This window comes from Strigops habroptila, chromosome 11 (assembly GCF_004027225.2).
Source record: "Strigops habroptila isolate Jane chromosome 11, bStrHab1.2.pri, whole genome shotgun sequence".
Taxonomy (NCBI): Eukaryota; Metazoa; Chordata; class Aves; order Psittaciformes; family Psittacidae; genus Strigops; species Strigops habroptila.
Window position 1 is genome coordinate 17,336,815 of NC_046360.1, and position 17,624 is coordinate 17,354,438.

Sequence of the window (17,624 nt, forward strand, 5' to 3'; positions counted from 1 at the left end):
ACAATAGCATGTAGATAAAGAAGTTCAATAAGGAGTCAAGAATATGTGCCCAAAAGCTTGAATTAAGACCCTGGTTAAAACAGAAAAGCTCCAGGAAATGTAACCCATGAAACAGTGGAGATGCAAAATCATGTCTTACAGGTGATGACAAGCTCTATGTGAATTGCCTGGGATCTACCACCACGAGCATTCACACTGCCACCAGCAGCATTTATAGGAGCTGTATCCTCCCTGTGGTCTTTTATTTCACAGACGTTTCTTTAAAATGTCTAGCCTTTGTCATGTTTGGTTGAAATAACTAAAAAGGTGCAGCCATTACCAATGGGTCATGAGAATATATGAAGGCAGAAGAGAGCCAGACACCAAGTGAGTACTTAGGCTTTGTTTTCTAAGAAAACCCACCTGACAAGTCTGTCTTGCTATAGTTCGAGCAAATTGAGACTAAAAGGTGTAATCAAAGTCTTACAATATTATCCAGAAAATTATAGCTTTAAATAACTATGCTAAGGAATACCTTAACATTAAGACTTTTTGCAATTCTGTTTCACAGAATTACAGTTTATATCAATGTTCCCCTTAAAGAGAGATTTATAAAATTAATATCTGATTAATACATTAAATGCGTGCTACAGACATGCATGGTTTCTTTTATTGATGTACACAGTTTATGTACTGGTGAAACTGGTGCTTAGAAGCTATTGCTACAGGCATCCTATGGCCTTCTGAACTAAAGACCTATAGCAAGAGCAATTGGTTAACCCTTTGTTAAAAACATCTATCTTGATATCAAGAGCCATTTATAGAATTGTAGAATCCCAGACTGGTTTGGGTTGGAAGGGGCCTTAAGGCTCATCCAGTTCAAACCCGCTGCCATGGGCAGGGACACCTTCCACCAGAGCAGGTTGCTCCAAGCCCTCTCCAACCTGGGCTTGAACACTGCTATGGCTTATAAAGAGGAACTATTAATGGTATTATTTGATGTTGCTACTCAACTCGTCTCTAAGTAGTAAACAGATCTGTTAAAAAAAAGCAGCAGTGATGTCTGGTCTGGAGGGTGAGCTGGCCGAGGGGACCCACATGCATCAATGCAGTAAACTTCAAAAGTGAATATCTGTTAATAGGCATTTGCTCACCTGTAAGACAAAGGCTTCAACTATTGCTTACAATACCTGTTAGAATGAAAAGGAGAAAATCTAATAAGCCAGGTAAAAGCAAGACAAAAAGCCAAAGAGATTTGCTTAGGCTGCACTAGGCATTAAGTATAAATTTAGGAAATTCCACTTTCTTCTGTATAGGAGGAAATTTTCATTGACAACAGGCCAAAGATCCTTGTTAAAATTCTTGGCCTGGATACGGGCACGCTGATCTTGGCAGCTGCTAGGCTACAGAGACAGGCTTTGCTGGTAGGATCTTATCTCTGATAAGTGGAAGCTATTTGAAAACATGGAAGTGTGGATCTATTGTCCCAGCTGCAACTGGAGGGGGAAAACTCTTATGTATAAAACTCTTAATTTGAAAGTCATCTCTGTGGAATAATTATTCTCACATGAATATTACAATTAACACCAAAACCATGTTACTTTATGATACTGTGAATATTTTGAATTGTAAACACCAAGTGTGTGGAAATGTGTTCACAAAACACAATGTGTTATTGTGATCAAGTTGCTGCCTTATGATAACTAAAGCAATTGCATGCTGATTAGCTGGAGAAGTAATGGGAAGTTTCTCTTAAAATTACAAGAATAGCTATCACTGTCCTGGGCAGCTGCTGCTTGATGCGCCAGCATGGTGATATCCCACCCAGGGTACCACCATCCTTGGGTTTGAAGCCTCTGCCACAGTCTAGGTTGTGTTATCTCTGCAAAATAGTGTGGCTGAAGGGAATAGGAGTGAGTTTGATGGTGCTCTTCCCTGCTGAGGAATGGGTAGATAGCAGAGTGGGCAATGGATACACCTCCAGTGTCACTTACCAACTATGAGCAGCGTGTTAGGTGTTAGGATTGAATCTTTAAAGTGTCTCTCTGTGAATCAACTGTGAAGATACCCTGTGCTTCTTTCTAGACCAAAGGAGTTAGTGAAGAAGTTAAGCTAAGAAATACTGAGTTTTCATCAAGGCAATACTGAAAAATTAATGTAGAAGTACTTTGAAATCACCTGAAGAGCTTGATAGAAAGGAAAAACATCCTTTGATTACTAAAACTGCTGGCTTGGAGAACTGAAATGTGTATACGTTTGTCAGCATGAGAAATATGCCTTGCATAGTATTATGTGCTGAGAACCTAAGGGTTAACTCTCATAGTCTGGTATGCAACTAAATGAACCTATAATTAACTGTGTGTGGCTATTGGTTAAAACTGTTTGGAAGCAATTCGAAGTGATATTTTTTTTGCAACCAGTACTCCTGCCAGTACCTGACTTTATTAGTTAAGCACAAGAGGTGTTTTCTGATTAGTTGTCTGGAACACGTAAGACTGTTCTTTTGGTTTCTATCACTCTTTGGAAACTTTACTCTTGACAAGCATTTGTCAAAATGCTCTACCTGGTTGCTCTCAATTCTTTGCTGTATGATGCCAGCACCACTTTATTTGAGTGCTTCACTACCAGTGGGGAGAGTTACACGGAAGATGAAGTTTAGTGGGAATGACTCAGTATGTACCATTCCTCTCCCTGTGTACATTAGCTGTGATGAGAATGAATTCCAGTTTTGTCATTTCCTGTTTCCCCTATGTCTTTTTTTATGTGAAGAATGACTCAGGCTCCATGGCATAACCCAAATGTGACATCCTTGGCAGCAGTGACATCCTTGCCTGCATAAGCTCCAAGACTTTAAATCATTGTGTTGCCAAAATGAGGAGTGTAAATAAGTTTAGTTCCTCTTATCTGGGAGTACTTCCAATTTCTTCAGAAACAGCATGCTAAAATATGAACTATAGGCACCATTACTTACTTTCTTTTAAAAACCCCAAACACTCCATCCTACATTTTAAAGACAGCTTGATGCATCAACATTTAGAAGCCCAGAGTATGGATGAAGATCACTGTCCCAACATCAAAACTAAAAACAGACACACTGGACATAGGATGCTAGAAGAATTATACTGACTTCAAAGAGGTCAAGGTTGGCAGACATCACTCAGTTAAGATGTCATTGACTTCATTACTCTGATCCATACATTGACTGCAGGACTGAGCTCCTAGACTGAAGTAGGGATTAGGGAAAATGGCATTTTTAACAATGGACATTTGTCATCTTTTTAATATATGGCAAAATACTGCTCAGATCACTATTTTAGAGAGGCCTGTTTTAGAAGTATCAGTACTTTGGAGTAATTTTTAATTAGTGACCAGAATGTAGGAAGGTAGATATGATCGAAGAAGAAATGTTATGTTGATAACAAGTCCAAATCCAGAAAAATTGCTGTCTCATTTGCTTGGTAAACTGTCCTAGTAGCAGTGAACACCATGTTGTTTCTCGATTTGCAAAACTCCTTGATCATAATCTTTTATTCACTTCTGGCACGAACATGCTATCCAGTATCTTTTTGGAGAGGAAAATACGTACTGTAGAAAACTTCTAGTTTTAGTGATAGGAAGGTAAACTAGATAAAATAACCACCAACTCTACCTGTAATCGTGTAACACCATCCCCTTTTCCAGTCTATTTTAGCTTCGTTGTACAAAGCGCCCAGGTAGGCCAGACAGCAAGACTATTCAGTACTTCACAAGCTAAAATCCATCATATCAGCAAATAACAATTCTAGATAATTTTTCCCTTAATCTCACAATCCCATTTCAGTGAGGGGCTGGGAAATCACACCTTCACTTAAAAAACAGAGAATAGAAAATAACATGTTGAATGTCTTTAAGACAATTCAGCTACATTCCAGTAATAGTGAAAGCACATTAAAAGAAACCAGATTTTTTTTTTTTTTTGCAGTATTTTTTCCAAGTTCCTTTTTATGATTGATCTTTAAACTTCCTCCATGATGACACTTCCTTGGCATTGCACTGATCCAGTCTAATCTAGGTGATAATGCGTCTCCCAAGAGTTATTTTTTAAAAACAAGTACTTTATCACACACATTGACACTTGTGTTCTCAAATTATTTCCATTTTTTTCTGTTAAAATATTTGCCTTGCTTTGAAATAGAAAAGTCCACAAAACCAAACTGCAGCCCAGTGCTGCAGACAGAGCTACCAAGAAGCCACCAGAGCAGTAACCCCTTGATAAACTGTCAAGCCAACTGTCAACTGCCAAGCTTTTGCCATTAGCAACTCAGAAAACACAAAGTCCCACCCCAGGAACCCTCCATCTCACAGCCTTTTTGCCAAAAGACAGTAGGAACATGCTACTTGGAGCCTATTTCCTGATAGAAAACTTACCTAAGCATTAGTTTGGTAATCTGTAGTTGAGAAGAATTTTTATAACTGGACTTCCTGCCAACAGGAGGAAGGGTGGGAAGAGGGTTGTGTATTTGATATTACACAGAGAACTTTGTCACTCAGCATGTCCCTTAAGAGTCTGCAAAACTCAACCTGAAGCTTACAATTCCGGCTCCTGAATTCATGGTTTCAATTCATATTTTGATGACCAGAGACAGAGAGACAAGGGTGCAGGTATTTTGTCTGTGGGGAAAGAAACCTGGAATGTGTTCATGAGGGACGTAAAAAGGCAAGGAATCCCACAGGCTAGCTTGCAGCTCTTATCAGACACGATGGAAAAGGGAGAGGGAGAAGAGAATAGCTGGCATGAGACCTGCTCCAAGGAGGGATTGCCTGACGTGGCAATCCCGTGTGAATTTCTGCGTGTATCATTCCTCGCAAATCCAGATCAGATTTTGCTGAGCTATCAGCATCAGGTGTTGCCACATCATGCCCACTATCTCTGCAAGCATTATCTTGATGAAGATAAATAAAAACTTAAGAACCTTATTTGACTTTCATGGCCATGATTAGATTTGCAGAGCTGTCAGGAAAAAATACTGAGGAATGAGCAAGCCAGATACAGACTCTGAGCCACACACATGGAATCCACTCTCATAGTTGCTTTTGCAAAACTGAGAAGGTTTTGGCAGAGGTTCATCCTAGGAGCAGCTATGGTGGGATATAAGGTGTTCTCCTAGGAGGATCCCTGGAAGTGACAGAAAGCTAAAGTATTAGGACACCTTGTTTTATTTCACATAGCAGTTCCTATGGCTTGAAAAAAGGCAAGGCCATACCTTATGGTTTAATTTGAGAAGAGCATTATTAGGTTGTCTGAGAATCTGCTGTCTCTTTTTACAAACACGTATGTCCTTTTTATGCTAACTGTAACTATTCTTCAAAAATTACAGTGAGGAAAGTGTCCCATGACATTTATTTTCTACTGCTCTTTTGGTGGTTTTGGTCCCAGAAGTGGTGATAAATTGATTTAGTGCATTTCAAGTCAGGAAGGTTATCAGAAATATAAGAAAAATATGCAGGAAAAAACATTTTTTTGCTGCATTCCTCTCAGCTTTTACTGGCCTTGCTCTCAGTGCTCATTAGCTATTCCGCACAGCGCAAGTCATTGAATGGAGGGTACCAGGTCTCCTGTCTTCTAAATCAAATACAAAGGGAAAGAGAAGCACATCTCACTCAGTTTGCATGTGCTGAGAACAATGCACAAGTACTGTGACCATACAGAAAGACTAACTTGTATTTTTAACTTTACTTGTTTAATGTTTTGTGGAAATAGAAGCTACATTTACAAAATAATTGCTGCATATGGTCATCTGCTTTATGAAGCTGAAGTAAAGGGCAACCAATATTCCACAGCAGAAAGTATAAAAATAATCATCAAACTCTATAAAATGCAGATAAGAAATGTAAAGAGGCAACTGCTTTGTGGTGGCAAAAAGAAAAGTCAGAAATAGTACAAAAAAAGGTTAAACTTACGAGAGCACAAAATTTCTGAAGTCTTAATTTTTAAGGATCTCATGCGTTAGAATCTGGAAAAAGCGTTTCTGCTCTTTAAAGCAGGATTTCCATTCCTGAGGGTAGATGGTGGTATTGGGAAATACCACCCACCTGTGAGGCTTCCGGCATTCTGTCATTTAGCAGCATTCTCTTGACTGTGTTCGTTATTTGTCCTCAGAGCAGCATGTTGCCTGATTTTCTTTAAAGCCCTATTCTGAGGGAAGTGCAGTGGTGGTGTGATGGATGTAGGTCACATGCTGCGGTGACTTCCCAGTCATTTTGTATTTGAAACCAAAAGTCTCTATAATTAGAAAAACGGTTCAACCTGCCAGGGGCAGTCATGTCTCTGGGATAGTCACAGCTCAGTCTATCACATTTGTTTGATACTGACTTCAGGTATTGTTATTTTGCACAGATTTATTAATTCAAAACATGAGAAAAAAGAAAAAGGATCTTTTGGCTGTGCTTAATAAGGTGTTCATAATACGTTCAAATGAAAGATGAAAGACTGGAACGAGTCACTCTTAATATAGGACACAATTGGTTCCAAACTCATCCCCAGTTAGTTTACCATAGGATATCAATGCAAAATATGTCCTGTTTCTACAGAACACGTTACAACAGCTCTATTAATATAGCTAGTGAATTGATATCCACTGATGGGAAATAATCTTTTCCATTTAAATATGCCTTTTCTAACTTTAAACTTGAAATCGAGTACTTTTTTATTATGCTGTTTCTGACATTTGTTAAAGCTTTCAGAGGGTTTCTCTTTAGCAGCAGTGTCTCTTCTTTTATGCTCTCTCACGTTCATTGTTGTTTTGCAATCATTTTGTTTTGCAAAAAGCACCAAGTATTATTTCCTCAAGTTTTAGAGCTCTGGCATTAAGACAGTTCTGCAAGTTACTTAAACAGCAGCATCCTTTTAGTTCTCAAGTAAGTTAATTTGTTCAAAGACTAACTATGACATGGCTTTACTGTATGCATTTTTACTGTATCAGCTTAAAACAGTATTTTTCCTCAATGAATCCTTCAAAAGCAGAAACCCACATCTCTAATATAATTCCTGAAGTTTGAGGAGCTTTGTCTTACAGCTATAATGGCCTCTGAAACTAATATAAATCATAAGTCGTCATCTGCCACAAGCTGAAAGGGGCAGATTTGCACCCGTCCATTGGCCTCCCCAGCCCACAGAAATGGTGTGACCTCTCCCCAAGCTCTGCCATGTTCTTCTCCAGAGTGAGAAACCACTGTTTTGCCAGTAGTGGTGTTTGCTTTCACCTATATTAAAGGTATGTGTGCAGGCACTTGGAGGAGACAGGTATTTCCTGACCCAGATGATCTGATGTCATACAAAATCAGGAAAGATTATGGCCTTGGTGGAATAGGAATCAGTGTCTGTTGTCTCACTAATTACATCTGCTTCACTTGTAGACTAGAGTCTAAGTTATTTCTGATGTAGCAGTAAAGGGTCCCTGGCCTCAGGCACTATGAGCAGTGTACTGACTGAGGCAGGATTTAGTTTCCATGGGAATCCTGTTAGTGAAGGAGAACGTGCTGGAGGTGTGATGGTAACTGTATTTCAGACTGTCAGCCCTTTGGGACAGCTTTGGCACCAAGTGCTTTAGAGTTCTGGTGACCAGACTCAGGTCTGTCCCTGGTACCTGACCCATGTGAGTGGGCATGTGGGGTCCCAGACTGCCTGGGCAGATGCGTTTGGAAGGCCAGGCTGGTACACACCACTGACTGACAGAGTCACTGAGCTCAGAACAGCCACTGCACGAGGGTGACCAGTGTTTGTGAGCACACCAGCCACATAACAACTCCATTTGCCCTTACCTGGACACCCACAGCACCCATCTCACCACTCAGAGGGCACACTTGGAGAGCAAATACCACTCCAGTGCCAAGTCACACCAGCCAGCACTTTCTGCTGGTTTCACTGAGAACCAGGGCCATTGGCTCAGCTATGAGGCTCCCTGGCCACTGCAGGACCACAGCACTGGTGTCAGCCCATGCAGCTCCTGGGCTGCAGGGTTCTCCAGATCTACACTTGCCACCCTCACAATATACGCTCCACATTCTCTGCAAAACCAAAGGTGAAGAAAAAACATGCTAAGTTGCTAATGGCAGTGCCCAAAGGTACTATATCTGAAGATAAAATCAATAGCGAGAGCCAGTGCAAGTTCTCCTCAGACAAACTATTTCCCAGAGGCTAATGGCAAGGGGAGAGAGGGAGAGAAAAGCAAGTACTGACAGTTTACTGTAGGAGCTCAAAGAAAAAGTGGACAAAGCGAAAAGAACTCCGGCTCTTTGTTCACATTTAATCCAGTTCAGAGCATTCACTGGTGCATACAGATTTACTTTCCATGGCTGATGGAGCTGGATATGGTCATTTGGTAAGAAACAGAGGATCTAGGATTTAAATTTTGTGCCCTTCAGGCTCTTACATTTTAGGAAAAGTCAGTCTAAACTTTATATATAAAGTTTTAATCTAATGTAAAAAGTGAGTGTTGCTGGTTAATACCTTCAAAGACACAAATCCTGATCTTGACAGATGAAGAACGCTTTCTGGTTTTAACACAGACTGAGTTTTTAAGGGGTAGAGCATTTCTTTTGGTTCATGGAAACCAAGAGAAAGACTGAGGCCTCCTGTCCCTACCCAAAGAATCCCCTAGTTTATCTTCTTCCTTCTCTTTCAACTCGCATCTTCAATTTATAAAGGCACTGATTTATCAGAGGCTACTAGAATGGTACTAAAATACCACTGTCCATATATTTTTATGAAAAATAGTCCAAGCACCTGATGTCTACTGTGAGCTCATGTCACAGTACAACAAAGAATTATCTGATCACCACTGCAGGCTTTTGCTAAAGATAGACAGTTCAAGTTAGACGTAGCCTATTTCCTAAGGGCTGTAGGGTCAATTCATCTCTGGCTGAATTTGCAAAACCCCACATTGAAGACAGCACCAGTGAGGAGTTTATAGAGACAAGAACAGAACCTACAAAAGGGTTTGTGAGGCAAAGGTAAGAGGCTGGGTTAGAAAAGGCAGAACTAAAAGGCAAAGTTCAGTTGCAGAGTAGAGTTGACCCAAATTAGGCAGATTTTAGCACAGTGTAGTGAAGATGCACCTCCAACAGTGTGTAGAGAGGCTTGGCCAGTAAACCTTAGAAAGTGCCACCTACAAACCAAACCAATAAATGTGGCACGGAGTTAAAGGACAACATCCTTTCTCATACTTCTGCCTCCTCCAAGAATTTTTGGTCATGTAAGAAGGACCCATGGCACTTGGGTTTAACTGGTATTGCTCAAATGTCTCATTTCCACATAAACCCACACCTTTTTATCCTAACTGCTCATGCCCAGCCTTAGCCGAGCCCAGGAAAGCAGAAGCCGATCCTGGTTGGCATCGTGTCACCCTGAGAAGGAGACCAGCATGTGACACGAGGCTGCCCAGTTGCTGAACTGCTCCAGCCGCTTGCTCAGCTCTTTCCAGTGGAACTACTAATTCTCTCAGAGGTTGCTGGCTGTAATGGGCTGTTAATGAAACAGACCGAAAGGCAATTTAGGCTATTTAAGTACACTGCAGGAAAAAAGCTCTACCTGGGCAGATGACACATGATGTATTTTGTATTAATGTTTCAAGTCAATTTGGCGGATCCTGATGGCAGGCGAGGGAGAAATATTTTGTTGCAAGTTTGAACATCGTACCAGGATATAAGGCCAGCCCCTGAGCAAGAGCAGGGATTGAATTAGGGCTGAGAAATGCATCCCTGGCTAGTTTCAAATTAAAAAAAGAGAGCTTTTATAAAGGTACAAATGAGGCTAAAAGAATTTATGTGATTTTTCCGGTTTCTGTGCTATAAGTCCTTTCCCTCTCCTCATCTATCTTCTTAGTGCACTACCTCATAAATGAGTGAGCAATAAAAGAAGTATGCAGCGGCTGAGAAACTCAAGATAACAAGATAATGCAAATGTAAGCCAAAGCTTGAGCAGAACTGCAAGTTAAGATGTAGATCTGAGTATAAAAGTTTCTTACATCTGAGTTTTAAGGCAGTCATTAGATAGTTTGCATGAAAAACTAATCTAAAAACAGTAGCACGAAATGTGACCCAGTATGTACTAAGTTCACATCTGTCAAAATCTTGGACCTACACTTTCTAGGGGTTTTAATTCTGCCTTCAGACCACATGTGCTGACACTTCACTTGTAGACTAAAAATAAAGCTATTTTAATGCCTTTGAAATCCCTGTCTTCATTGAAGAGGGGCAGAGGAAGAACAATGAGTAAAGGAGCAGCTATAAACTCTCCTAAGGTTAGGCAATAGCAATTACTGTGCCTAGATGACACGGGATCAGCCTCAAGACCAAAAGGTATGAGAATAATAAGCTACTACATGCAGTCTTTAAATTACTCATTCTAAGGCTGCCAAGAGCAGGATGGAGTTATGTTCACCAGGGTTAGTGCACCACTTAGGATCTGCAGTTGTGCTCCTTCTCCTTGCCAGCCCTGGTTTATGCTGAGGTTTTAGCCTTTGAGTCCCAGGACACATGTCCAGCCTTCGAGCTGGACTTTGCTCCTTCAGTGCAGGCTGGAGCGGAGCCAGTGCCAGTGTCTGCATGGTAAGTTTTCCAAATGTCCAAAACTGAAGAGGGGTTACAAAAAAGGATTAATTCAAGTAGTTGTATCTCTGACCTCCCTTCAGCCTTGTAGGCTGCCCAGGTCAGTTGTGTAGATCAGCTGGGCTTTCGCAGGGGAAAACTGGTGTGGCCACTCCCTGAACCCAGATAATCCCCCTGGCTGCACTTCCACTGCCAGGATCTGCCAGGTTAGGCAGAATTTCATCATCAAAATCATTATGGTCTCTTTCAAGCAAAGACCAGTGGGAAATTAACTGCTGGAATTAGGCATGGTTTCTAGCATTGACCCAAGGCAGCTGCTCGGTGAGGTCAGTTGCAGGGCTCAGGATGGACAGCAGGGACTGAGCTGGTCTCCAGTTTCATTTGGCAAAGAGTGGGTTGATGAACAAACCGCAGGAGGGAGAAGATAAAAGGATAAAGTGTCAAGGATGTGACGGTGGAAGGGAAGATGAAGCTTGTTATCTTCAAAAGGAATGTAGTGACAACTCAGGCGTAAGCATGAGACATCCCTACAAAGAAGAGAACATGAGACAAGGTGGAGCAAGCCATGGGGTTGAGGTGTTTGAGGTGCTTTTACAGTATTGAAGGAGGTAGGGGTTTTTTAACAAGAATTGATGACAACACATGAAACCTATTCCTCATCTTTACTCTTACCCTTTAGGCTCTAAGACAGACCTAGTTTTCTTAAAAGTAGCTGGGGCATTTTGTATGCTCCATTATCCCTGTGAGAGGAGGTAGAATACTTCAAACCCTCCAGAAAGTGCAAAGAACGTGACTATGGTATATTAAAATAGTATTTAGATTTCCAAATAGGAGCATTAACTTGCAACATTTAGAAGAGATGATGCCTACATGAATAAATGATCATCTGCTCTGCACTGCTGATTGATGTGAGACCAACAGAAGGATAAGCCTTGACAGAGTTTATCTGCTTGTTCCTATCTTGCACCAGCTGATGTCATGTCCAGGTGCAAAAACTGAAATGCAGTTTATGTTTTAACCTCTGTTTACAAGAATCAAGTTCTAGTACCTATTGTTGGAATTTCAAAGCATTCTGCATGTGGCATTTCAGGGAATAGTGTGATTTTCTGCCAGTTCCTAATTTCACTGCCTTATGTCAAGAGCTGTAACAGCAGATGAGTCTGAAGCACTGTACATTGCTATTGGAAATGAAAGTGATGAAAAACTGTGATTAAGGAGGGTCCCATTTTACCTTTGCTCTCTGGGCTGTGAAATTAGGAAAAGTTTTCTTCCCTGCTTAACAAGAAGTGCAAATGAGGAATGAGCTTTGCAGGCAGAACTCAGCTGACACTGATGAGCATTTCCTACCTAGGACAACAGTGTCATCAGGCAAGCAAAAGCCCCAGCTCTGTTGGGAATGTGGCCTGTGTCTGGTGACAATTCATGCTGGAGAGCAAACCCATCTGTGACTGTCATCCAATATGCATCAAATAACCCTGTTGAAAAGACTCTCGCTTGTATTAATGCATCATTCTTTGTTCTTCCAAATACAGATTCTGGAAGAAAACATGAAGTTAGAGTGCAAGTGCCATGGGGTCTCAGGATCTTGTACCACTAAAACATGCTGGACAACTCTGCCTAAATTCCGGGAGCTGGGCTACATCCTGAAGGACAAATACAACGAAGCTGTTCAAGTGGAACCAGTGAGGGCAAGTCGTAACAAGCGTCCCACCTTCCTCAAAATAAAGAAGCCACTTTCCTATCGCAAACCCATGGATACAGATTTAGTGTACATAGAAAAATCTCCCAATTATTGTGAAGAAGACCCTGTCACTGGCAGCGTGGGGACGCAGGGCAGGATGTGCAACAAGACAGCCCAGCAGTCCAACGGCTGCGATCTCATGTGCTGTGGTCGAGGTTACAATACACACCAGTACTCAAGAGTGTGGCAGTGCAACTGCAAATTTCATTGGTGCTGCTATGTTAAATGCAACACGTGCAGTGAGAGGACAGAGGTATATACCTGTAAGTGAGCATGTGGCTGGGCAGGCTGGCATGTCCCTGGCCATGAATACATTTGCACATGCACTCAATGTACCTACACAAGACTGTAGGAAAGACCTGCTCTCCCAGAAGAAATGCTGATGAATGGAGCCCTCTCTTTTCTTCTCATGTTTCATTGCTTCTGTGGATACACATTTCAGACTCTTATGAAAGTCAGCCAGGAAACAAAAACAAAGAACCCCCACCCTGAACCACCTGACACACAAAACAGAGAGAAAAAAAATCATCTCAGTTAATGTGCACCTCTAAAGCCAGAAGCATTGACTGCCTTGTGAAGAGACACCGCTCAGAGGAAAACCTCTGAGCATGGCAACCAACTCTTGGTTTGGAAAAAAGATGGGGAAAAACTCCAGTGTACAAGGAGCAGGGAGGGGCAGAGGAGAAGTCCTCAAAAAGGGCTTTGCACAGGATGGGATGGACAGTGTCTCATCGTGAACTGCCCATGCAAGTGTGTGGATGGCACAGACTTAGGCTTCTACACTCGTGAAAAGCTTCTGCTGCTCTTGCCCATCTTTCCACTTCATACCATTTGCTACAGCGAGTAGAACTCTTGAAGGTTTCTGTAGACACTGCTTTATCTGCCTTTCTCATGTGTGTGTGTGTGTGTGCTGCAGATTTTAGCACAGGGAGTTGGGACACTTTGGCATAATAATAGCAATATTTAACAATTTATTCAGATAAAACTAATATTAATTTATTTAATTAAAAAGAACTCTACCAACATTTTTGGATCTATTCTGCAATTAAAGTAGATAGCTGGCTTTCTTTGTGGAATAATTTTGTAGAAATGGCAAGGAAAAACTGGAGCTGTATATATTATTCTTAACTAGGATATTTCTATTAGTTGGACTTGCAGGATGTGTTCTACAGTACTAGATGTTTAAGTATAAAAGCTGGCATCTTTATATATATATGTACATACACAAACACACACTGTTGTTTTGGGGTTTTTTGTTTGTCTGTTTGTTTGTTTTCTCCTGTTTGCTGCTAGTTGTCTGGAACAAAAGTCAAGTGGTAGGGGTTACAAATCTTTACCAGTTTTGGGGTGGTTTTCCTTCGACTAAAGAAACGTTACTAAGATCCTGTTTGGAATATGTCTAAAAGGAAAAAAAAAAGAAAATCCAGACAAACTTCCATCTTTTGGAAAAATCAACCATAGGATAAGAGAGTATATTTTGTAAGAGACTATTTTTATATAAATATTTTATTTATACTACGTCTGCTTGTTCAACCTGTACTTTTTCTCAAAACAGGCATACAATTTGTAATTCTTAGGCTATTTAACAGAGGAAGGGTCATTAGTTTGTGGACACGGCAGCAGCAAGCTGGATACATTCAGCTGCAGTTGGTGGATGTGTCAGGAAGCAGAATGACCTTTCTCTCTGGATGTGTGTACAAACCGGCTCTTTTCCTGCAGCTCCATTTGCAGAATATGCAAAACAAGAACAGGGTTTGTAGCATCAATTCTGCCACATGGCTTGAATTCCTCACTGGTATGAACTGGATGCTCATTTATCCCATTCAAGAAAAGCAAAATCCGAATTAGCTTCCCACATGCGTCAGTCATTAAACTATGGCGTTATGACTAGCAAAAGTGCTGTGTGTGCTGTCAGTTAAACCTCTATATTGTGTTACTGTCAAATTTGATTTTAATCAGTGGAAGACTGTAGACTATGACTGTAAAAACTTGCATGACACACATTGTCTGATTCTCATAGATAGGATACAAAGATTACTTTTTGTCCAACTCTTTTTGGCATTTACATTATTCTACCCCCCCAGAAGGCCAGTGCTCAGGAATCCAGAAAAACATCTAGGCAAATTTAAATACTACTCACTTGTTTGTCATAGCCCAGCTAAGCCATTTTGTGTTCCCTTTATGATATTTCCTTTTTATCACTGTCATTTCTCCAGTTATTTGAGTGATAAATATCATTCTGTTCCTCCTGCTTGACTCATTTGTGACTGGTAAAAAACTAATCTAATTTTAATGATGTTTTTCATTGGGTAAGAAACCAATGATATTGCAGGTTCTGTCTGGTACAGACCAGATTCTTCCCTACTTCTAGACTACAGGATCTCATGCTTTTAATGAGGCTAAGAGGGGCATCAGTAAAGGAGACAAACCTCCAACCAGCACGCAGTGCGGTTCCCTGACTCCTTGTGAGAACAGCAAGCCTCACAATGAGGACATGGTACAGATTTATCTTGTGTCCACTGATCTTTCTGAGGCAAAACTCAGACCTAAGACTGCAAAACCAGAGGAAGTTTCCTTAGAAAGTAAACAAAAGTATCACAAAAGATGTTTTAAAGTTCCACTGTAAGGATATAACCTTTTAGAACTTGTCCGAATGGGGCATGGTGTTTCCTTGTTTCAACTTACTTCTTGTATACATCATTTGTGTAAGAACACAAGCCCATGCAGTACCTGAGCCTGCAGTGTATAATTAAGATTAAATAGAGAGTTTCTTTGCAGAGCTGCCACTTAAAAGAGAATTTTTATGCAATTCAGACACCAGTACAGGATATCAAAATAAAATTATGAACATAATTTACTTTCAAACTTATGACTTGTCAATATAAAGCAATGTAAAAGCAACTCGGGACATAATTGGGTCACTGCTTTTAGTTCTAAATTCTATGCATCAAGAATTCATAAGACATAAAATGCAAGTACATACAGTATGGATGTTAATTACAACAATATGTTATAGTTCAATAATTCAGATCTGATGTTTAATATTGGAATCTCCCCTCCTCCCCCAGTTTTTATTGGCTTTTTACGTAGTGAATACTATATCATAGTCAAAAGTGTGTTTTCTTTACTGGTTAGAGTTATTTTACAACTTATTACTTTTGCAGCATGTTTTTACCCTGAAAGAAGAATCTGTGAAAGTCCTGCTGCCTCTCTGTTTCAGTAAGCAGTGATGTGCAATGTACACCTAGCAGATTAATAACTTAAGGACAAATAACTTCAAACAGTTTTACTCACAATAATAAAGAACTGGATGACAATGAAATGAATTTGATCCACATTTCCCCTGTATTTTACAGCATTGCTTATGATCAGTGTATTAATTAGTGAAAATATCAATTTGATAACTGCATTAACAGTTTGGGAACAGTGAATTAAAGAGCAAGGAAAATACTGCATTCAACTAGAAAGTACTTGGAAATTTGGCTGTGTCATCTTAGACAGGAGAAACCTGTCCCATCAGAATCTGCCATGAGTCTGGAGTTAACTGGCCATTGGCTAAATGGGCTTGAATGGCATGAAGAATAAATAGGAGAAGGAGAAGGAGAAAGATTTACAATTTGGTAGATATTCCCCCCCGACAACAGTTTGTTCTTTGTCCTCAGGGATAGAAGAGCTCTGTTTTTCCTTGGTGAAGAACCACACAATGGGAGTGAAATGCACACAACTGCAGAACAATACAGCTCTCAAAAGAAAACACATCTTTTCATCTCCACTAACCAAGGGAAGTGCTGGATTGCTGTTCACATTAATAACCCAGCTGAGGCTTTTAAAGAAAACATACTCACAAGAGGAGTAAGAGGAGTAGGAAGTGTAAGAGAACAAGCATAACTGCAAGTTGGGAAGCTATTATTCATGCAATCTCACTTCCTCACTTGACAACAGAACCCGGATTCATGGAAATAAAGCAGTTCTGCCTTGGGATTCCTAAGCACTTTGTAAGGATTTTACCTCTCAGCCTTTTTAAAAGGACAACTAACCTGAATACAGTTAGCTTGAATACTAGAAGTACCTACATAAAACATGAATCAGTCAATGATTAAGTTTTCTTTGCCATGTATGCACAAACCTAATGGAGGTATGTCTTTCAACAGTGATAATTAAACTGAAAACAAATTTAAAACGTGCTCTCAAGTGGCTCATTTGGTAAAGTTATTCTAAGGGTGCATAGTTACTTTGAAAAGGAAAATAATGGACACAAACCATGTTACACAAGGCTCTTAATGACTTATCTGTGGATTAGAGAACTGTTTTTAACTGACCACACTTAAAATTCAATGTGCTGAATACAGAAACATCACAGACTACAGGCAGGGTGCATATGCTCAAACTAATTTCTCACAACATTTTTACATTTATCATTATAACAGGTATCAGAAGTATGTACTGTGAATGTCCAAAATGAGTGTATTAACTAATAGCGCCCTCTGCCCCCAACTCATAACCCCAAGAAGTCAACTGAACAAGAAGCTCTCCAACTCTGTTGTTGGTAGGACTGTCCTGCAGCCTCAGTGATTGACATGCCTAGACAGAGCTGGCCAAATCTGGCAGATGCTGTTGCTGTCAGCCAACAGAGGTACAGTCTGAGTCAGGCTTGAATATTCCAAAACTGCTCAAAACTGAACCAAGTACAGGAATTGTATCACAGCAGAACTTCAGATGATGAAGATCACCTAGAATCCAAAACATTCTCCCTTAACTGATGCTTATTTTGGGTAGTTGTCACCATGGCAAGTGACCTGATTTGCTAACCCAATTCATGTTCTTCTGGTCGAAATCGTACCACTAATTCCTCAAAATGTGAGCACTATAATCTTGAACAAAAATTGAGGGAACCCTTGCTCTGGATTAATAACATATGATTAAGTCAAAATGATGAAGAGATGCACTTGGATCTAAAGGACTCCAGGTGTCTGAAGAAGGATACCAGAACTTTGTGATTCTCTCATCCAGAGGTAATGTTGTAAAAGCCAAAAGGCTTCTTTTGATGCTTTGGAGTTTTGTGACATTACTGATTTTTCCATTTTATTACGTACTTACAGATTCATCTATAGCACATATCAGGTAGTTTGCAATTGGAGGTCAGAAACAAGTCCCGGAGAAACCTCACTTCTAAAAGTAGCACAATATATTTACTATTCGTCCTCTCAGGTTTATGTAATTCCTTACCTTGATCTTGTACTTTTGTTAGCAAAGTCACTGCATCCTACTTTTTTTAGGAAAGATGCCTTTGTAAAGAGGCTTGATATATCTGTGAGAA

At 40.3% G+C, this 17,624-nt stretch overlaps 1 protein-coding gene across 1 annotated transcript in view; it reads left to right on the forward strand.

Annotated features, from left to right (window-relative positions):
* Nucleotides 1-16,485, forward strand: part of WNT7A (Wnt family member 7A) — a 39,560-nt gene extending 23,075 nt beyond the window's left edge. The window contains exon 4 of the mRNA XM_030501827.1: nucleotides 12,099-16,485. Within this exon, the coding sequence (XP_030357687.1) occupies nucleotides 12,099-12,578 (480 nt within the window). The 3' untranslated portion in view covers nucleotides 12,579-16,485. The remainder of the gene's footprint in view (nucleotides 1-12,098) is intronic.
* The last annotated feature ends 1,139 nt before the right edge of the window (nucleotides 16,486-17,624 follow it).